This window comes from Panthera pardus, unplaced genomic scaffold (assembly GCF_024362965.1).
Source record: "Panthera pardus isolate Hobbes unplaced genomic scaffold, ASM2436296v1 HiC_scaffold_15, whole genome shotgun sequence".
Lineage (NCBI taxonomy): Eukaryota > Metazoa > Chordata > Mammalia > Carnivora > Felidae > Panthera > Panthera pardus.
Genome location: NW_026526710.1, coordinates 41,380,000 through 41,402,990, shown reverse-complemented (window position 1 = coordinate 41,402,990; position 22,991 = coordinate 41,380,000). Strand labels below are relative to the sequence as shown.

Sequence of the window (22,991 nt, the reverse complement as noted above, 5' to 3'; positions counted from 1 at the left end):
GAATTGGTGAGAGCCAGCATTCTTGTTTATTGTATTAGGTACAAAGCTTTGAGCCTTTCATTATGGAGTTATTAGCTGTAAATTTCATAGATGCCCTTAATCTGCTTTAGGAAGTTATTTTCATTTCCTAGTTTACTGAGAGCCCTTATTATGAGAATCTGTTGAATTTTATTAAATGCTTTTCATATTTAATAAACCAGTCTTCTATTGCTGGGATAAATTTCAGTTGGTCATGATATATAATCATTTTCATAAATTATTTGCTAATATTTTGTTAAAGATTTTTGCTCCTGTGTTCCTGGTAGATTTTGATTTATATTTTCTTGTGCTATTTTTGTGTGGTGTTGGAATCAGAAATACAGATCTAATATGAGAAATAATAGGTCTCATATAATGAATTAGAAAATATTCCTTTTCAGTTTTTTGGAAGAATTTTTGTAGGATTAGGTTTATTTCTTTCCTAGATGCTGATACAATTCATGGGCTAGAAGGGGTTTTTTTGGTTGTATTTTTGTTTGTTTTTGTTTTTTAATGGGAAGGATTGTAATTTCAGATTTCTTCAGTTGCTAAAGGGCTGTTTCAAATTTTCCATTTCTTCTTGGGTTGGTGTTTGTAATTTCTGCCTTTAAAAAATTGTGTTTATTTTCTTAGATTATCAAAGTTATTGTTAGTGATATTCCCTTATTGTGTTTTTAATGTTTGTATGATAGGTAGTGTTGTGCCCTCTTTTGTTTTTTTATATTAGTAATTTATGTCTTTTTTTTCCTCCCTGGATTAATTTGGCTAGCAGTTTATCAATTTTATTGATTTTTTTCAGAGAACTAGTCCTTGATTTTCTTGAATTTTCCCATTGTTCTTCTGTTTTCTATTGCTTTTTGTTATTTTTAAAAGTTTTCTCTGTGCTTTGGGTTTAATTTGCTTTTTTAAATAGTTTCTCAAGGTCAAAGCTTAGATTATTAAGGCTTATCTTCTTTGTTAATACAGCCATTTAAAGCTATCCCCTCACCTTTGCAACTGTTTTAGTTTCCTACTGCTAATTTTGGTATATTTTCATTATAATCTAGTTCAAAATATTTTCTAATTTCTGTTTTCTTTGAACCAATGAATGTCTAGAAGTGTGTTATTTGATTTCCAAGTAATTGGGGTTTTTATGGTTTTTTTTTTGTTTCTGATTTATGATTCCATTTTGCTCAGTGAATGTATCTTCTATGATTTCTGTCTTATCAAATGTATTGAGACTTGTTTGATGGCTCTATGTATGGATTATCTGAGTAAATGTACTTGAAAATGATGTCTGTTTTGCTATGGTTGGGTGTAGAGTCATAAATATTCAGTCATGGTGGTTGATGGTGTTTTTCAGATCTTTGTTTTTGTTGATTTTTGGCTAATTGTATCAATTGATGAGAGGAGGGATACCAGAATCTCCAAGGGATACCAGAATCTCCAGCTGTGCTTGTGGAACTGTTCATTTCTCAGTTATTGCTCACATGGCATTCATGTTGTCTTCTTGACTAATTGATCCTTTTATTATTACATGGTGGTCTTCTTTATCTCCTGGGATATATTTACTTTTGCCCAATATTAATATAACCACTCAGGCCTTCATATGCTGACTGTTTGCACAGTATCTCTTTTTCTATCCATTTCCTTATAACCTATAGATCTTTATTTTCTATCTTGTATATATAGCATATGTGTGGGTCGCTGTTAACCATTCTGAAAATTTTGCCTTTTAATTAGACTTCTTTTGAGAATGTGTTCCACTTTCTTCTTCACATATCAGGTAATTTTGTGTTGTATCCTTAATATTATGAATGTTAAGTTCTGGGGATTCTGGCTTCTGTTGTTTTCCTCTGTTAAATGTTATTTCTATTGTTTTAGCAGGTTATTTTCTTGGCTGGGTTTAGATTGTAAACTCTTGTTTCTTGGCTGGCAGCTCTGGTCTGCATTCACAGAGGTTGGATTTAAGTGACTGCTTTGAATCTTTTCTCAGCATCAATTACATGTGTGAAAAGACAGAGTTTGGGGATGCCTTCTCTTTTTCCCTTTGAGGATTCCCTCACTCTCTTTAGTATTTCTGGCTCCCTGGTTTCCTTTATTAATTCTCAAAGACAGGAAGGCTGTGGGTTTTTCCACCTGTGCCCATGGTAGTTTTGTGCCACCTTATGGACTTTATGTCCCAGTTGAAAAATCTTGGGGATGGGAACTTACTTGCATAGTTCCTTATTTCCTTTCCTCCGAGAGCATGTGCATGCCCCATCAGAGTCTGTCAACTTTTGTTCACTCTCCAGTTCCTTTAGGCAGTTGCCTTTTATATTTGTTTCCTGCCAGGAGTGTGGTCCTCTTTAGGGTCTTGTAGCAGAAGTCTGTCTTTTTCCATTCTTAAAGACATAATTATTTTTTATCCTCTCTCCCTTTCTTCCTTCTTTACGAATCTTATGTGTACTAGTTCCTTTACACACAGTTCAAACATTTTCTACACTCCGCTCAGGCAAAAGGTTCAGGAGAGTGATATGAGTAAGAAATTGGAGCTGTGGTATTTAGATTTTACAGCCCAAGTGCATGCTAAGTTATTAAATACAAAGGATAGAACTAAAAAACTACATACCTAATAGACTGTTAGTATTTACTTTGAGTAAGAATATGAAAGCCAGATATTTTCAGACAAAGCTAAGCTACAATGTGTGTGATATTCCCAATGTATTCATTTTTTACCCAGTTTTTCCAGTTGGTATTTTAAATTTTCAGTGGTGTATAATTAAGTCATTTTAATACTGTTACATATAGATAGATGATAGATAATTTAGATAATTTTAAGGTTCTATTTTATGTGCATGAATGATGTTGTCTTACTGACTTCTTTATATCCAAGGTAAAATCCACTGATAGCTGCCTCTTCTTTATTAAATGCTTTGATGACACTATTCATGGCTTCAGGGTTCCTAAGAATAGCCTTCAACAGTCAAGAGAGGTAATTTTATGGATTCACTTATATTTCATAAAACTTAGCATTTAAAAGCATAAAGAATATAAGACAGGTTCACTATTAACATCTAAAATCTTTTTGACTGTACCTTTTTAATGGGGGCAATTAAGATGAATCTTGAAATTTGGGTTATGAATTAATTTCTTTATCAACATGTCCCTGCAGGTATCTTCTGTTCATAATTTCCTTTATTGTTTGGATTTTGCGAATGTAAGGGACCCTTACTGGTTTTGGAAAAAGACCTTAAATGATGTAGTCTGCTCCTTAATTTATAGGTGCGGAAACTGAAGACCATAGATTGAAGTCATTTCCCAAGGTCACAGAGCTTACAAATGACAAAACCTGGCTTCAGCTTAGGCGTTCTGATTTATTACTGTGTAGGCTCGGCCTTCCTTTGTGGTAAATTGAACAGCAGCAGCAAGCAAGAAAATTGGGATTGATGTGACAGAAATTCATAGTGCAGTTACTTAATAGAGATTCCATATTCCTTCAGATCAAAGGAGTATTCGCAGACCTGTTGTGTTTTTTTGTAAACTACATAAGGGGTTAAAAGAGCCCATTTCCAAAGTGGTTAACCTGCGCCTGCAAAGAACCCTAAACAACTAAAGCCTGACTGTCCCAACATATCATAAAATGGTAAAATATGACCCTGAGTAATGCTATGAGAAACAAGGAAGTAACAAAGGTATTTTTAGGGCAAATATTCTTTTTGTGAAATCACTGATTTTTAAAAAAAGATTTGAAAGTTAAAGCATCCAGGCAGTTGTTGGCTCTTACAGTGATCTGAGTTTCTTGTGCTTATAACTCAACTGCAAGTTAGTAAAATTTTATTTCCGGATATATTAGTTTGTAATATAATAACATATCCAACAGTGTTGAGAATCTATAATTTTTAAGTGAAAAAATGTCCACCCATTATTCAGCTTTTATAATGTATTAATTTCATTGAATATATAAACTTATAGATGATATTTTTTAAATGTCATCATTTTGTTGTTGGTTTTGTGTGTGTGTGTGTGTGTGTGTGTGTTTTAGGCTGTTTTCTCCATGTAAATTTAGGCTTTCTATATCATTGTCATATTATCTCTTTTGAGTAAAAATGCATTTCACTTTTATTTCAATTCTTGGATTATTTCAGGACTGGCTGGAAGCAATAGAAGATCATTCTGCGTACAGCACTCACTACTGTTCCCAGGACCAACTGACTGATGATGAAGAGGAAGATGCAACTTCCGCTGTAGACTTGAAGGAATCCTTAGAGGTAAATAGAAAAACCTAACCTGACTTTTAGAGCTAACTCTGTCACCAAGAACTTTCTTGTCAAATGTGAAGTTTTGAAATTAAGCTATCTGAGGACAATGGAGATAGCACTGCTGTTAGGTAACATTTTATTGCCATTTATGTTGTCTGTTATGATGGTACTATCAAATGTCTCTGTAGATAATACTCTAAATATAGAGGGCTGTGCTTCTATGTTATCTTTTTTTTTATTAAAATTTTCACATTGCTGTAATCAGATTGTCGGTTTATTTGAAAACTGCCGCCAGTAGGGGGAGCATGCTTGACTTGCTGCCCTTTATGATTTCACTGCATATTTCAGAGTTTAAATAATGCAACCATAGTGATACTTTTCCTGACTGGTAGTTGGATTTAAAACCACTTGTAATCTGTAACTTCATTGATGAAAAGTAAGGTAAAGCATCAGTAATGAATGGAGAGGCCTTCATGTGAGGTGACGTCAATGTATTATCCATAGAGAAATAGCAGCATATGTAATTGAAATGAAATAACTATTTTTTTTTCTGGGCATCAGTTTTCTGGCTGTGCCTTTTAAATGGGAATTGGGTTTGGAAGAATTATACTATGAAAGGATGATGGAGTTTCAATCCAAGTCATTATGTCAGAACATAGCAGTTTGCTTACTAACTTTAATCTTTTTAAAAAAAAATCGTTGCAGGATTTGAATGTTTCTAAATCAACAACTTTAATGAAGTTTGCTCGTACCTAAGGAGTTTTATTGACTTAAGGACCTATAAACTTAGGAAAGAGATTTGGGCTTTTTCAATTTCTAATTTTATGATGGAACATTAAGAAGTTTGAGCTCTTCCATGTTCTGTTGAAGACATTCCCCAGAATTTATTGACATTTGCTTTACCAGTGCTACTTCGGTTTTTTAAAGCCTAATGTATAGTGTGGCAACCATAAACATAATTTTCAGATCCATGAACTTTGCAAAAATAACATCTACCAGAGCATCTAAATAACATTAAGACTGTTTGAGTAAAGAAAGAAGGTTTAAATATCTATGGCCAGAATTGTGTCAAACAAATGAAAAACAAAACTGTGCTAAATATTTTAACTTTTAGTCCTTATTCCCTAAGTGAAAAGAAATCTTTTCCTATTTATCCTCAATATAAGGTAAAATAATAAAACCCAGAAGGACCTACAAAGCATACCAGTATCTTTCCTAGGATTATGGTAATTTTAAGACCTTTTTAATGGAAGCTACAGGTAAATAAAAGCATACTAACTTGCATATCATTAAAAAATTTTTTCCTTGAAAAAGTGTTTCTTCTTTGGCATAGTTTTCAAATTTTCATGTTACAACTTCAACTATTTTTTACTCACTAGAATATCGTGCTCTTATGTTAACTTTAAAACCATGAAGTTTTTTTGCCTTCTAGATTTTATAGCACCCAAAGTTTGTGAGAGTTACAGCAAGTGGTAAGCACTCTGAGGTTGTGCAGGTTATAAACATGTCTCTGTCCAATGGAATTTGAATGCCAATTCTGTGAATCTTGACTTAACTCTGTCTCAACTGCTGAAATTTGGTCCAAAAACAGGTTAAAATCTGAAATGAGCTGTGAAGTATGTTGAATTGTAAGACTGGCTCCAGAATGCTTTTGATCATTGGATTCTTAAGTTGTAAGGATATTATGGGACCTATTTGTGAAATGAGATCTATCCTAGATGTTTATAAACTTCTAAAGAAAATTAGGAACGGTAGGACTAGAATACTCTAAAACTATCTGAATTGACATAAAACTAACCTTATTTCCTCAACATGGTTTTGGACAAGAAGTTATGGGGAAAAAATGTCCACCTTGAAAAAGTGACCATGTTACATGTTCTTTTGGTCTCAGTTTATCTCCACCCAAAATGAGGGCCTCCAAAAATTGAAAACAGTTTCTTTTCTCTATCACTGCCTTGAGGTTAGGTCTCCAGGGAGAAAAGTATAAGATAAATCACAGAAATACAGGCTTCATGGTTGTGGCTTTGAAAATATTTCAAATCTAACAATGGGAAGACAGATTCAAACACCGTATTGGTGTAGAAATGTACTGTGCAGTACGATAGCTACGAGACATATGTGGCTCTTCATACTTTAAAATTTCAACTCCTCATTTTAACTCCACCCAATTCAAGTGCTTAGTAGTCACATGTGGCTACCACTTTGGACAGTATAGAATGTTTCCATCATTGTAGAAAGTGTAGAACAGGGATAGGCTCTCAGATTTGGGGTGGCACAAGCAAAGCAGGGGTCTCCTATGTTGATGATATCTCAGTTCCGTAGGATCTGAGGATGTAAGATAACTCAGTGTTACAAGGAGTAACGAGCAGAGGAGGCTAAAATTTAATCAAGTGAGAAAGTGGTACACTTTGCTGATTTAAGAATAAATGATGCCTAATTAAAGTGAATATGCAGGAAGATGAATGTACATCAACACAGAGCTGATAAAGACTGGTACTTTCTATACAAGAACGAGACAGATTTATATATATTGATCTAAGACTTATGGTTAAGTGAAAAGGGCAAGGTATAAAAAGATGTATCTTTTATACATTGGGAGAAAAAAAAGGGATATACACACATATACACATTTGTGTAGACTTAGGTCATCCCTGGCAAGTTGAGAAATTAATAGTGGTGGTTGCTTTGAGGCTGGTAAAGGGGGAAAACAGGGACTATAGACTGATAGGTATGTGAGAGAGAATTGCCTTTTTCTCTATATCTTTTGATTTAATTTTTTAAATTTTGTGTAAATATCTGTTGTGAAATAACACTAAGCAGATGACGGAGCAGGTACAAAGAATGAATGTACTCTGGATGGACTTACATAGAGGGGAGATGGATTGGGCTGGAGGTAGGAAGCCTCTGAGATGAGCGGAGATGAGCACTGGGGCACACGACTCACATTCCTGGCTGTTTTCTGCAAAGAGGAATGTCATTGAGGTTCTACAATATACTACTTAAAAAGTTTAATATTATCAAGGTATAATTTTCATATAATAAAATTCATTTTATGTCTTCAGTGTGAAGACACGTATATACATGTTTTGACAAATGTATATACATATCTTTTGTAACCACCAAGAGACAGGGGGAGGGAGGGAGTGGGAGACAGAGAGGACATTTTTATCACCTCAGGAAGTTCCTTGGGGCCCCTTCCCAGGCAGTGCCCTTCATCTGCATCTCAGGCAACCACTGATCTTTCTGTCATTTTAGGTGGTATCAGTTTTGCCTGTTCTAGAATTTCATGCAATTGGAATCACACTGTATGTGCTCACGGGTACCTGTCCTCTTTCACTCAGCTATGTTGTGTATATCAGTAGTTTGTCCCTTTTAATTCCTTGAGTAGAGGTGGTCTGCTTCTGTTCTTAACGAAATGTGGATCATCTCTAGCAAATAGGCTGGAATTAATGACCTCTCCCCTATCCTATTCAGTCCTCCCTAGCCCTTGATATACATTTTTGAGCTGTTTTTCTAAGCCAGAGGTAATAAAGTGCTTTAGCATCAATTTACGCAAAACCAGCAGCCAGGATCTGGGTGGGCAGAAGTGGGAGCAGGAGGCCTGTGTTGCGAATGCGCCCAGCTGCTCACGTGGGTGCCTCCTGTGCCCTGGGCTCTGGCTGTGGACACAATCCTGTTCTTGAGTTCTGTGCCCAGGTAACTTGGATTCAAAATACTGTCATACTTCAGGTACTAGGTCACTGCTCATAGTGGGATCCCGTTTATGTAGAATTAAAAGGAAAAAATTTAAACCTAAAAAGAGTGCATGACATAAGGTGAATGTCCTAGAAGTTAACAATGGGACACGATGCTGGGCTCTGCAAAGAACTCATATACATTAATCTTCATAAATAGATTTTTAGATTTTCATAACATAACTCATAGCTGCTAAGGGGAAACTACAGCAAACTAGAGAATGTCTGTACATTTTATTGTATTGATATTCTCCTGTTCCTTTTAGTATCGACTAAAACCACACCAATTGTTGAGAACAGAAGACATGTTATTCCTAACTATAAAATGGAATGTGTAGATCAAATCTTCTCCAGCTAACCTATTCTGTACCTTTTAAAACAAGTAAATCCTTGATCAGCGAAGCTCTTTTTAGTAACTGTCAGGTAGATATGTTAAGATGAACATTTGTGATTCAAGTATTAGAGGATAATGGTATGGAGACCATTCTTGTCTTTATTACCTGAGGAACTATCCCTTTCAGGCATCCATCCAGCTGACCTTGACCATAGAAAGGAAAAGTGAAAACCGTAGCATTGACTTGCACGTGGGCAGGGGTATTAAATATGCAGAGAGTAAAAATGACAACTTTCTGTTAATAAATTATGAGTGATACATTTGGTTGCAGTGCATATTTCAATGCCTGAACCTTCCACTTGTGTTTATAGACTATGTCTGAAAAAACAATCCAGCATACCATTTCCCTTTCTATGGTGTTTTAAATTGCATAGTGTAGGTATTTTCCCTCTTCCAAAAAAAAAAAAAAAATTATATTTTGATGTTATTAGAGCTCTCAAAACAGAGTAATGTAGATTTTAAAGAGAACATTGTGGTCACACAGTGTGTGAGAACATTGTCACTGATGTGGTACCATGAATAATTCTGCTGTGGGTGAGGCGAGCTTCATAAGCACTAAAAATTTTATAAGGAGAAAAGGCTGCTTATCTATGTCACTTTGTCATGAAGGACTGATTTGGGGGGAGTAAAAATGTTTAGTGATGAGCCATTTGGGGTTAGGAGTACAAAGAGGGGAAGATTCATAAGGTTAAATGTATTACTCTACCTATAACAATGTGATTCTAGTATTAAGAAACTCAAGGTTCTCAATAAATATTTTTCACTGTCGTAACCAAGTGACTTGACAATAGTTTTCTTATTCTTCCTTTTTAAAGGGAAACTATAAAAAAACTAACTTCAAAATTACATTGTTAATATAACAAATATACTTATCTGATTTTTCAGTTTGGACTTCCAAATCTTTACTAAGATGGGATGGAACTTACGTCATAAAATTCTATATTTATGTTTTACTTTTAAGGATCTAAAAATGTAGAAAATTCAGATTGCAAGAAGGATGCTTTCTATAATTGACTTTATCTTATTTTTATAAGCTTTGACTTGCAAAGAAAATGTCCTTATTGGTCTGCTTATGTGAAGGCTGTGAGCACTTAGATTGCTGAGCAAAAAATCAGCTAGTGGGTTGTTGGTTTTGTTTTGTTTTGTTTTTAACTTTATTTATTTGAGAGAGAGAGAGTGAGAATGAGTGTGGGAGAGGTACAGAGAGAGAATCCCAAGTAGGCTCCCTGCGGGGCTTGAACCCATGAACCGTGAGATCATGACCTGAGCTGAAGTCAAGAGTCTACCACTTAACTGACTGAGCCACCCAGGTGCCCCAGCTTGTGATTTCTAAGTGTTAGTACCATTTAGATTTTTTTTTTAATAAAAACAATTTTTAAAATATATTCATAATGCATTTTATAATTCCTGGATGAACTTAATCAAGTACACAAAAAGGATTAATCAGAAATTAACTCGGATGTATATGGTGTAATGAGTTCTTAGACGTGATTAATGCAATTGTATATTGTCTACATGACAAATGTTGAATGTATTTAAAATTTAGAAAGACTAATCTGTATGTGATTAACTAAATGCAGTATTCAATTTCTAAGGAAATTTTCTCTCTTTCTCTCTTTATGAAAATATCTCAATTGTGGTATATCAACATATGAACTAAAAGTTTTGATAAAAATATTAAAAGCATATGTACTGTAAAAATCCTGTATTAATAAGTTTTATTTTTGTTTTTGTTTTCCCAGAAAGCACAAAAATGCCAACAGAAACTAGATAGGGAAATTTTCAACTTTCTGAAAATGATTAAGGATTGTGACATGGCTAAAGGTAAAAAAAAAAAAAAAAGAACAAAAAAAAAAAAACAAAAATAAAAAAACGGGGAACAAACTACAAATAAGACCCACTCTTTAACTCAACCCATTGTCATAGATGTTGATCCTTCATGTTAGATAATTTTCAGTATTCAATTCAGAATTATGTTTGATAAGACTATTTTGAAAATTTAAGACAGTTATTTAAAATTTCTACTCATGGGGGAGGCCTGGTCTGTAGATTAATTTTTTAAGAAAAGAAAAAGGGAACATTTGGGGGCTATAAATTCATTTTGGCTACATAATGAGAATTCTTCTTATGAATCCCAGAAGACTTGGACTTTAGAATCAAACTGTCTTAGGTTTGAATCCTTGCTCTCTGCCACTTAACCAGTTGTTAATTTGAATAGTATGTTTAACTTCTCTGAGTCTCTGTTTCCCAAATGAAGGTGTTGGTTGTTTCCAGGTCTTGGCCTTTTATGATTCTATGAATGCATATGTGAACTTACCTTTCTAATGTTAATCTACCTTTCAGTAGTAATTTTTTATGCCTTCAGTCTCCATTAGTTACAAATTATCAAGAGTTGACTATAAATACTCCGAAAGTCAAAATAAAATATAAAGTCAAAAATCCAATATAAAAATTACATATTCAGAAACAATTATTACTTTGTAAATCAAAAGCTGTGTTTTTTAGACTTTAGATTCCTAACTATTGTTTTAGATTTTAGCTATGATGGCTTTATAAATAACTTCACTAAAATATAATTGACTTAGTTGTCTCTGAGTTTATCATTTTTAATCATGCTCAGGTATTTTATATCTGTCCAAATGAACCTCAGGCATCCCTTTATGTCAATTCTACAAACATGTATTTGTATCAGCGATGATAGCTTTGAGAAGGACAGAAGTTAAATCATTTTGATTATTGCGGGCTGAATATTATATTAGTTAGCACTCTTCATCCTCAGGACTTTTTAAATAAGAGCAGCTTCATTAGATAGAATTCACATAGTCTACACTCCACCCGTGTGAAGTGTTCCCTTCAGTGGTTTTTAGTATATTTATAGTAATGCAACTGTGACCATCAATGAGCTTTAAAAACACCATCTTCAAGAACCATCAAAAGTAAGAAGAGATACCAACAACATTTGAAAGATGTAGAAAATGTCTAGAGTTAGTTGAAATATAAAGAGCAATTCCTTTAACATAGACCAAGGAAAGAAATTACATCAGAACTACAACCAAATTAAGTTTTGGGATTTTTTCAAACCTCAAGTCAAATGTCTTGGTTCATGTTATGTGTATGACATATCACTCGTAAGAATGGTGTGAGTCTTTTGTGTTTTAAAGACATGAATGGTATTCACTTATAGAAGATGTGCTATCTGGGAAATTTTGAGGTCGCTGACTATTATCTGACAATGTTATTTTATGTATCTACAATTAAGTTTATACACAAACAATTGTAAACATTTTTTGAGCCATGGGTATAGAGAGATAATAAATCTGCACATTTTATAAATAGTAAATAGGATTAAGATGATTTCATGAATGGAATTAAAGAGTTGAAGGTAACTGAGGTACCTTAATGCCAAGGGATATATAGAATAATCTTAAACCATGTATTTTATTGCTGATAGGACATGTTCTGTCTAACTACTATCTATTTCAAACTGTCTACATAGTTTGCCAATAACTTCTCAGGATGAAAAACTAAAATGTTTGTGTACAGAATCAAGGCCTTGTATTTGTGACTGTTGTCTTACATTTTAGTACAAAATTATGTGATCGTTAAGACCCCCCTCCCTTACTTCTTATTCCAACTTCTGCCATGCTAGTTTGGCTCTGTGGCCCCTCAAATGCATGTCCCTGCAGCAGGCTCCCCTGTGGTCTCCCTGCCTTCTGGGACCCCCCTGCATTCCATCCTTAAAGGGAAACCAGAGGCTTTTAAGAGCTCTTCCAACTCAGATTCTCTGAAATACTGCATTATTGCTGCCAGATTAATTTTAGAATGGTACTTTTTTGATCATAGATTTTTTCCCATTGAAAAACTGTTTGATTGAAAAACTGTAGAATAAAATACAAACTCTTTATCGTAGCATTTAAGGACTTTCATAGCCCAATCACAAACTTATTTTTCAGTTTTATTTACGATTACAGATCCTCCTCAACTTCTGATGGGGTTAGGTCCTGATAAGCCCCTTGTAAACTGAAAATCTCATTAAGAGTGCATTTAATATACCTGACCTACTAAACATCATAGCTTAGCCTAGCCTACCTTAAATGTGCTCAGAATATTTACATTAGCCAGTGGCTGGGCAAAATCATCTGATACAAAGCCTATTTTCTACTAAAGTGTTAAATACCACAGAATATCTCGACTGCTGTACCAAAAGTAAAAGCAATGGCTATCTGGATACAGGGTGGTTGTAAGTGTATCAGTGCCGTGGCTGACTGGTCACTACAGCCCACTGCCACTGTCCTGTATCACGAGAGATTATCATACCACATATTGCTAACCCAGGAAAACACTGAAATTCATAATTCGAAGTATGGTTTCTACTGAGTATGCTTTGTGTTCATACCATCAAGTCAAATAATGGTAAGTCAAACCATTGTAAGTTGGACATTCTGTACCAAAATAAGGTGGTAATAAAGTGATGGTAATGTGGTGTGATCAAATTTAAGTGTACAAGACAACATTATTTATCATAGTCAACAACTGGCTACTACTTAAGGGTAAATTTAGGGCTTTAGGGAAGAACAGACTGACCAGCCTCAGGGAATCTTCCAAAAGTTTTATTGCTTTAGGTGATTTTCTTTGTTTTTGGTAATGATAAAATAGAGGTTTCAATACTGCATTCACTGAACCTTGAAGGATATGTTGCCAATGCTAGATACCTAAATTTTGGCATGTATCCAAACCGAAATTAGGTCTAAGGAAATAAAGTAGTATTTCAAAGGGGATATTCTGTACCAAAATACAGAATCACTTTATTACTTTAGGATTCTTGGAAGTGAGATTAGTGGGTGAGAGCATATTAATGTTTGTGAGATGATTGATATATTGCTAATGCCTTTCTAAAAGATATATTTTATGTGCCAACTTTAACACATATACTTTATTGCATGTTACTACATGCATATAGTGAATCCTTGGTTAAAGAAATTAGAATGATTTCAGTTATTTAAAAGAAAAAAGCTCTTAAAGAAAAAGCACTTTTGTTCAACCCACTTACAACTAGGCTTTAAGTAAACACACTTCCTGCCTCCTTCACTGTTGCCACCGTGGGCCAAGCCATCATTGTCTTTCCCACAGAGTATTGAAACATCCTTCTAACTGGCCCTCTGATTCCACTCTTCCCCTCTAGTCCCTGCCCCAGGGACCCTTCTAAAACAGGAGTGTACAATGTTCTTTGCTCAAAACATGTAGTAGATTCCAGGTCATCTCACTAAGAATGAAAGACCAGTTCCTTCTGATGACTCACAAACCTCTTCAGTCCTTTTTGACCTCTCTGTCCTCATGTCCTAGTACCGCAAACCTTTTCAGTTCTTTTTGACCTCTCTGTCCTCTCCTGGTTCTCCCTGCTTGCTCATCTTCCAGCCTCACTGGCCTTCTGGCCGTCCCTCAGAGAGGCTGGGCATACTCCTGCCTCCGGCCTGGGCTGTGCTGGCCCTCTGCCTGGAAGGCTTTTCTCTAGGATACTCACACATATCCTCACATGCCCAGGTCTTTGTGCATCTCTTTGGCTTTCTCTTGCTGCCTGCCTTGGTTTGCTCCCCCATGTCCATTCTCTGCCCTGCTTGGTGCCAGGGGCTGTTGATCACTACAGACTGCGTTACTGGAGTCTTCTCACCCTCAGGCTTCTGATTGGACTCAGCAAAAAGGAGACCCTGTCAGGAGATTGGTGGAGGGGACCAGAGAAGTCAGGCATTTTCCTCGCTCCCTCCAGCCAGGCTGTGGTGTAATAGCACTGCTCTGTTCCTGACTTGGCTGAAGGTCCCCCCTCTGACTCCAGCTCCTGCTGGGCTTAGGGACACTGGCCCATCCTTTCGCTTCTCCATTCCAGGGTGGCAACTGTCCTGCCTGGCAGTCTGTTAGTTCGCTCCCTTTGTGTGTAATCTTTTTTTTTAAAAGAGTTTACAGGTGCCCTTTGAGTTTGCCAGGTCTCTCCTGCCAGGACTCTGAGACCTCATCCTGTCTAAACTTTCACCTGCCCTCAACACTTGATATTCCCCTACCTTGCTTTGATTTTTCTCTTTGTCACTTATCAAGCTTGCTGTATATGCATTGTAGTTGATTGTCTGCCTTTCCTATTAGAATATAAACTCTATGAAGGCAGGAATTTTTTGTCTTTTATTTGCTGATAATTACAGCAATTTAGTGCATGGCACATGGGCACTATACAGTTGATCCTTGAGTAATATGGGTTTGAACTGCATGAGTCCATTTATATATGGCTTTAAAATATATACATATATATATATACATAGCATAGGTACTGTAAATAAAATTTCTATTCCTTATGATTTTCTTAATATTTTCTTTAGCTTACATCATTTTAAGAATACGGTATATAATACAGTGTATGATATATGTGTTAACTGAATGTTTATGTTATTCGTAAGGCTTCTGGTCAATAGTAGGCTATTAGTAATTAAGCTTCGGGGGAGTCAGAGATAATAAATGGATTTTCAACAGTGAGGGGGTCTATGCCCCAACTCCCATGTTGCTCAAGGGTTAGCTGTACATGTTTTGAGTGGATGAAATGAATCACCTACTTACCTAGCTTATACATTTATAACTTCTTTTGAACTTAGAAACAAGAACCAAATTTGTTTTGTCAAATTAGTATATAGATTGTACAAGTCAGCCCCAAACTGCCACATCGTGGCCTCTGAGTCAGCAGTGGATGCCTCTTGGCTGTCTCAAGTTCCCCTGGATCACAATTCTGATAGGATCTTCTTTCAGGACTAGTGTTGTCTATACCATCGGAAAATAATAATTATAGATATTTTAGATATGCTTGCTTTATTGGGCATTATATTTAACAATAAAACTACTAGTTCTTCCAAGATCCAACTCAAGTCTCACCTCTTATCAGACCCCACTCGATCACTCCATCCCATAATGGTTATTCCTTCCTCTGAATATTTAACCTTTTTTAAAATCTATGCATAATTTGTTTGCTACCTATGTCTTATAACATCCCTCATATCTTTTTATTCTCATTTAATTCATGCTGTAACTCCTCTAACACATGATGTTTTAAACTATGTGTAGTCTCCATTGCAGCTAATACAGATTATACACAGAATGGTTAGTAGTACTTGTTTAGTAAGTGATTGTGTTCATGCTAGTAATCTTAATTTGAACAACAAAAAAATATATTTATATTCTCAGTGTGACCTCTCAGTTTTTTTCAAGTTACAGTTTTATGTAAACGTTTTTAGAATATAGTTGATTTTTATATGCAGGTATCTTTTTCTCCTTTTTTGAGGAGAGCATACGGATTTTGAGGCATTTATATAATTCCAATTAGGAGTGAAAGTCAGTTTTTAAAATGCCTCTTTGCATGTAGGTTAGATCATGTCTCTCAACGTACATAGATACATTGCTGTTTTTTCTTCATCATAAAAAAAATATGTAAATCTTCATGAGAAGGTTGGCACTTGAACTTGGCCTTGAACAAAAAAGGTTTAAGTGGAGAAACTTCTGAATATGAATAATTATTATTTCCAATTTTTGGGGAAGAAGAAACATCTTGAAAAAAGGTTTGGAGGCCGTAAAGGAGAAGAATATTTCTAGGAAAACAAATACTTTGAGAAAAATAGTATAGCTGAAACTGATTCAACTTATAGCGTATCTTAAGTGTCGGCTAAAGAGTGTGGACTTCTTTTATGTTAGGAGAATGATGGAGGTCATCTGTATTAGGTTTAGTTTGCTAGCATAATAAGAAACCAGTATTTCCCCCAATAGTTTTAAAACTTACCCAGTTAAAAATTGTACAGTGTTAGAAAAATGACAGATTGTGAGCTTTTTATACATGTCTCTAAAGTTAAGCTTTTCACATGAGGTCTTCTAGCATCTTTCCTGAGTTCAAAAATACTTTTATTGCAAAAAATTGACATTATTCCTCAAAATTAAGTGTCCAATTCTTATAATAGGCCAAATATGGTTACATACTGACCTTTTTACATATGTTCATTATGACTAAGTCTCCAAATATTAATTGGCTAAAACAGATTTATAGTGATTCACAGTTGGTAACTTTACTAGAAGCTTAGCAGTTTTCTTTCTTTTTATATAACAATATGCAAACATATCCTATGAAGCATGCCACTGTGAACCAACAGGCCTCTGACACACTGCCCTGGTGCTAAAGTATCCGTTCTTACACAGAGCTACTGTGCAAGTTAATGTTAATTTCAAAATCTTGCTTGAACACCAGACTGTCAGAGAAATGGAGATACCTTATGACTCTGTTTGGGACAAAAGAATCAAACACATTCTCAACAATGGATTCTTAAAAGTCAATATATATTTCTTGGAGTATCCTTTAAAAAGTTACAGAATCAGTTTCGTTTTAAATCTTGAAATTCAAAAAAAATTTATTTTGACATGTAGCGTTTTATGTTAATCAACAAGTATATAAAGTATTAAGTGTCTAAAACACAGAATTATAGATGATTAAGTATGTTGTGGTATTTAATAAAAAGAAATACATCCATGAATGACTGTGCTTCCATTCCCTTACCATTTTTGCCATGCAAGTGGAAAATTACTAGATTACCCAGTGCATTTATGGAAGGCAGAGGCTGTGCCTGATTTTTTTGTACATCCCCTCACGGTATTCAATCCACAGCTCTGTGAGACATCTGTTGAGGTACTATTTAAGTCATACAGCATCTGGCATATGGTATTCTTTTTTGCTATTTAGCAACTAAGTAAAGAAAAAATCTTCACAATGTGTATCAAAGATTCACAATGAAAAATAAAGCATGTGAAATCAAATTTATTTTAGGATATAGTAGTTTTCAATTGTTTGGGTGTTAAGAATAGCTAACACTAGGAAACTGTATTCCATAGTATGAAAAATACAATAAAATGTCATTTGGTATTTATATCCAGATATTAATGAAAGCTTGTTCATACCTTCATTTACTCTGACTTTTTTTTTTTTTTTTTTTTTTTTTTTTTTTTTAATATTTATTTATTTTGAGGGGGGTTGGGGAGAGAGAGCAGGGAATGGGCAGGGAGAGAGCAGGATCCACACCATCAGCGCAGGAGTTGATCTCAAGAACCATGAGATCGTGACCTGACCTGAAATGAAGACTCTGACACTCAACAGACTGAGCCACCCAGACCCCCCTAACATTTAACTCTTGTTGCCCACTTTTGCCTTATGGGTTTTGAGAAATAATTTTTCTAAGAAAAGGACTTGTCTTTGCTAAAATAAGTCACATTCCTACAGAAATCTTGGAAAATTAAAGAATGAAGAATAATAGAATTTTATCACCTAGAAATAATGACTGTAATTTGTTATATGTTCTTGGTAGAATTTATTTTCCTTTCCACTCATTTGAAAATATTTGTCTTTTGATGAGACCCACTTTATGGCCTGAAAATTATAGGTTGCCAGCTGTTGGATTTGATTGCTTTTGCTTATTGACCTTGGTTACCCTGTTTTAAGAACCCTGTGTTAAATTAATCAAGATTATTTAAAATACAAAGGGTGGTATAGATTTGTCTTTCTCCTTTTATTTTTAGATGACAAGCTTTCTTAATGTTATTTGCTAGAAGGGATACGCTTAGAAGATCTTAATATATAATTAACACAAAGTCCAAAACTATTTCAATTAAGTACATTTCTCCAGCATTAATCTGAACAGAAAATGTTGTTTTATTTTTTAAGTGATGTGTGTGCATTTTGCAGCTTTCCCTTGCCAGCCTTTTGTTTTTTGTTTTGTTGTTGTTGTTGTTTGTAATAGGTAAATGGATTAAGATTTTCCTTAGGGAACCTGGGATGATCGTAACATTACCATTTTTTTTTTTTGTTCCCAACTTATATCCAAAAGATACTGGGCCCCCAGAGGGACACATTTGTGAGAGTGCAAAGACCTATCCATGCCAAACATTTATCCAATAAGCACTAGAGGAAGTTGAGTTAATGCTGCCTTTAGATATGTTAGCCATCATGTCAACTACAGTATTATTTTTATCTCTTTCTAGCACTTGGCTTTTGAATAAAACTACTTATCTAGCATAGAATATCATGAAAGGAAATGTTAACTGCTTTTCTTAAACATTATATTACTTATTCCTATAAACTTTGTTTTGTTTTGTTTTAGTCCTGACTCTTCAGGATATAGTCCTTCTTAGGACAAGGGTTCATCTTTTCTTTTACTGTACCAATTTATGTGCCCTGCATACAGTTGGTACTTAATGATGCTCAAGGAATATACTGTATGCTTTGTTTAAGGCAGCTAGAAGGAAAGATAAAGTTAGTCCATATAAAAATGTTTGTGGTCTTTCCTGGCTCAGTCGGTAGAACTTGGAACTCTTAATCTCAGGGTTGTGAGTTTGAGCCCCACATTGGGTATAGAGATTACTTTTAAAAAATAATATAAAATTTTTGTGGTCTTAAAAATCACACTAATTTTATTTATTTATTTTTATTTATAGACATGCTTCCATCATTTCTTCAGAAAGTTGAAGTTGTCTCTGAAGCTTCCAGAGAAACTTGTGTAGCTTTGAGTGATTGCCTTAATCTCTTCACTAAACAAGAAGGGGTAGGTAGTTGGAATTGAATTTTTCAGTAACTGTCTGGGTGTCACATACTCAATCATCCAATAAGTCATTGCTTTCAAATTGTCCAAAGGTAGGAGAAAATAGTCTTAACAAAGAAAGTGAAAGCTTTGTTTTTCGCTAAAATTTAAAACTCATTTATTCTTGATTAAGCAAGATGATTCTGAAGTAACTTAGGTTCATATCTAATTATATAGCTATATTTATCAACTATGTTTTAAAGTTCTACTCAGAGTTCTTGTGGCATTTCAACAAGAGGGTTGCGAAAATATTGTGGAAACCAGAGGTTTTATAAGAAAAATACACAGTATTTTTATTTAGAAAATAGTGCTGTCATACTAATCTGTGTGACCTGAGCTCAATGGGTGAAATAACTTGTATTCTTTTCCCCCTGTTTTCTCCCATTCAAAATTTGCCATTTTCCCAAATATTGGTAAGAGTGATATGTTTATCCATTAGTAATTCTTTTTCTGAATGCAAGCCAAGCAGCCATAGGCCTTCTTTTCCATTCTGTTAATTTCTACATATATGGTCAATCTTCAACGTTTTAGTTTAAGACACTACATTTCTTATTCTTGTTACAATTTATTTGTACCTTTTAGTTAGAAACTACGTTTTGATAAAACAAGGCAGATGAAAATGGTTTTGTATATTTCTCTCATATATATGAGATATGTATATGTAAAGATGTGACATTTTATTTTCTTGTGATTAGAACAGAAGCCTTGTGGGGGCACTTGGGTAGCTCAGTTGGTTAAGCATCTGACTTCGACTCAGGTCATGATCTCATGGTTTGTGAATTCGAGCCCTCATCCGGCTCTGTGCCAATAGCTCAGGGCCTGGAGCCTGTTTTGGATTCTGTGTCTCCCTCTCTCTCTCTGCCCCTCCCCCACTCATATGCGTGCGCGCGCTCTTTCAAAAATAAACATTAAAAAAATAACAGAAGACTTGTGAATTCATGTTAAAAAATTTTTAATGCCAATTTTGTTATGTACAACACAAATTTTGTATTTTATTTGGAGAAAAAATATGTAAATGATCTGAAATTCATTTAAAACAAACTTCCAGAAAGCCAATAGAATTTTATTAACTATCACAGGAAAACATAATTGTTCATTGAACTTTTTTTTAAGTTTGTTTATTTTGAAAGTGAGCACGTGTGTGAGAGAGCATGAGCGGGGGACAGGCAGAGAGAGAGGGAGAACGAGAGCGAGAATCTCAAGCAGGCATTCATGGGTTTGTAGGATCAAACCCATGAGCCATGAGACCATGATCTGGGCTGAAGTGAAGAGTCGAATGCTTAACAGACTGAGCCATCCAGCGGCCCCTGTTCATTAAGCATTTTAAATGGTTGATTCTTCCAATACTATTTGAAAACATCCCCTCAGCATTTCTATTTTTGGTGATGTCATATTCTAGCTTATTTAAATGAGGCATGATGTAGTAATCTAAATAAATCTGAATAGCATTGTAGAACATTTTTAAAATGAACAAATTATGGTGTCTAGGGATTCAGGTAATACTTAACACATCGTAAAACCAAATCTCATTAACATCTCTTCTGTGGCACCTGCTGGATGTGTCAATAACGTCTTTGTTTTAGAGATGTATAGTTTTAAGGTAAACACTAAATTAGAAGTAATTTAATTTCTGGAGAAGCCAACCTATGCTAATTTTTAAACTGCTTAAAAATACAGCTTCATGATTACTTCTCTGTGAAAATCTGGATGTGCAAGAGTAGATTAGCCTAAAGTTTAATTAGACTTTTAGACTTTTAAATTTGTCATGAGGATAAAATAACATAATGTAAGCAAAATGCTGAGCATAGTTCCTGACACATAGTAAGCCCTGAGTACCAATCAGCAGTTATTATTGTAGGATGCTATCTAACACTCGTGACCCCTTTTCTCTGATGGCATTTTGGAGCTTTTGTGTCTTTAACTTTGGATTTAATTCATTTTGGGAGAAGGCGGTATTGTCTAAAGAAAATTTGAGTATTTGTGGAATGATTGTGTTCTTTCCATCCTTATTATTCAAGTGACAAAGAGCTACTTAAGTTCTTTGAACCTTGATATTTTCATCTTACAATAAGGGAGACCATATAGTAAGTCACTGTTAGCAGCACTGGTCTGAAAGTCTTATGGGCCTTTTAAAAATCTTTTTCCTAACCAACTGTAGGCTAGTTTCTGTACAATGAAAATATGTGAATACCTCAGTATCAGGTGTGGGTATCAAATGTATATAGATGAATAATATGTATATAGAGCATATTAACACACTGTGTGACACACAGGACTCATTTAGGAAGTGGCACTTACTGCTTCAAACTTTTAAGGCATCTTTAAGTTTCTTTTTAATTAATGCTATGAGATATCAACTCTGAGGTTCTCAGTAGTATTTATGGATTTCCTTGTGAGAAATATGATTATAGACCATGAAAAGGCCCCCCAAATAATTAAAAGATAAATGACATCATCAAAGTTAGCTTTTCAAATGGCTAAGAACTAATATAAGAATTTAATAGTATAATGGAGGTCAGAGCAGAATAATTAGGTATAGTAATGCCTTATTTATCTGGAATTGTAAGTTACATTTCTGTATCTGGAAATTTTATTAAAAAGCTTTGAACTCACAGAGACCTGGGTCTAATCATGCTCCGCTATTTAATCTGTCTGCCTCAGTTTTCATATACAATTTCCTTTTTAAAGTGGTGACCAATCAAAAAAGAATGTTTTGAAAGGTAAATGTAATCATATTGGCAAAACCCCTTGTACAGTACCTGGCACATAATGGGGATCCAATCGATTGAAGTGATCCCAGTCTCCACAGCAGCAAAACTTGTTTTTATTCTAGTCTCTTTGATGACAGTTATTCTAAATATTACCCATTTACATCTTATGCTAAATTTTTAGCACTTAATTTTATCTTTTCTGGGCTGTCCTTTTGTATGTTCATAATTACTCTGTATCTTAATGCAGAGATGCCTTCAGGGGATAATGTTTATAGGACTCTGTAATTTGACAAAATGGCCCAGTCCTGCTAATGCTCTTGTATTTAGTTTTGCTCTTTATGGGTTTTAGATTTTTTTCTCTTGAGTTTTAGATCAACTGTGTGCCTGTCTGTAACAGAATACTGATCCCTTCTGCCTTACTCTTTCTAATGTTCTGTTTATTAAAAAGAAAACCAGATGACCAAACTCGGTAAAATTATGTTCACAGTAAGAACAAGCTGGCTCTGTATGAGAAATTGAGGGGTTTATAATGAGAACAGTCCTTAATGCCTGGATTTGGGTCTTTCTATTTCTGTGGTATGTGAGTGTTCTTTGCTTATTTGGGGATGCTCTGATATGACCCAGATATTCAAGGTTTCTATACGACCTCTACATTAAATGAGGTGCATTATATACACATATTTTACTTGTAAATAACACAACTTGTGTTTTTGGAAAAAACTGCAATATATAAAGTAAGCTGTAAAGTTTGAGTTTGATTTACTAAAGGGAAATTTATTAGGTGTTCTTGGGGTGATATTCTTGGGGGAGACATTGGAGAATGTGAATGCCACAACTGTCTTTAGCCTTGTTTGAGAGTTCTATTTAAAAGGGCACCTGGGGGGGGGCGCCTGGGTGGCTCAGTCGGTTGAGTCTCCGACTTCAGCTCAGGTCACGATCTCACGGTCCGTGAGTTCAAGCCCCGCGTCGGGCTCTGTGCTGACAGCTCAGAGCCTGGAGCCTGTTTCAGATTCTGTGTCTCCCTCTCTCTCTGATCCTCCCCCGTTCATGCTCTGTCTCTTTCTGTCTCAAAAATAAATGTTTAAAAAAAAATTTTTTTTTTTAAATTTAAAAAATAAATAAAAAAAAATAAAGGGGCACCTGGGTGGCTCAGTCGGTTAAGCGTCCGACTTCGGCTCAGGTCGTGATCTCGCAGTCCATGAGTTTGAGCCCCGCGTCAGGCTCTGTGCTGACAGCTCAAAGCCTGGAGCCTGTTTCAGATTCTGTGTCTCCCT

The 22,991-nt window shown here is 35.0% G+C and overlaps 2 protein-coding genes across 10 annotated transcripts in view; one reads left to right on the top strand and one right to left on the bottom strand.

Moving 5' to 3' along the window:
- The window catches only part of OSBPL1A (oxysterol binding protein like 1A), a 266,632-nt gene that overhangs the window by 109,698 nt on the left and 133,943 nt on the right, over positions 1 to 22,991 (top strand). For 2 of the 3 annotated variants that reach the window (XM_053902506.1, XM_019465523.2), the window contains exons 12-15: positions 2,873 to 2,971; positions 4,125 to 4,247; positions 10,109 to 10,190; positions 18,864 to 18,970. In XM_053902506.1, the coding sequence (XP_053758481.1) occupies positions 2,873 to 2,971; positions 4,125 to 4,247; positions 10,109 to 10,190; positions 18,864 to 18,970 (411 nt within the window). The remainder of the gene's footprint in view (positions 1 to 2,872; positions 2,972 to 4,124; positions 4,248 to 10,108; positions 10,191 to 18,863; positions 18,971 to 22,991) is intronic. The other variant, XM_053902507.1, reaches the window with a different exon arrangement.
- The window catches only part of LOC109276483 (E3 ubiquitin-protein ligase MARCHF11-like), an 88,957-nt gene that overhangs the window by 62,575 nt on the left and 3,391 nt on the right, over positions 1 to 22,991 (bottom strand). For 2 of the 7 annotated variants that reach the window (XR_002084693.2, XR_008422244.1), the window contains one exon: positions 19,942 to 22,593. The exons of the other annotated variants lie outside the window; for them this stretch is intronic. The gene's annotated coding sequence lies outside the window, so the exon portion shown is untranslated. Of the gene's footprint in view, positions 1 to 19,941; positions 22,594 to 22,991 lie in introns of those variants that run through there. 7 annotated transcript variants of the gene reach the window in all.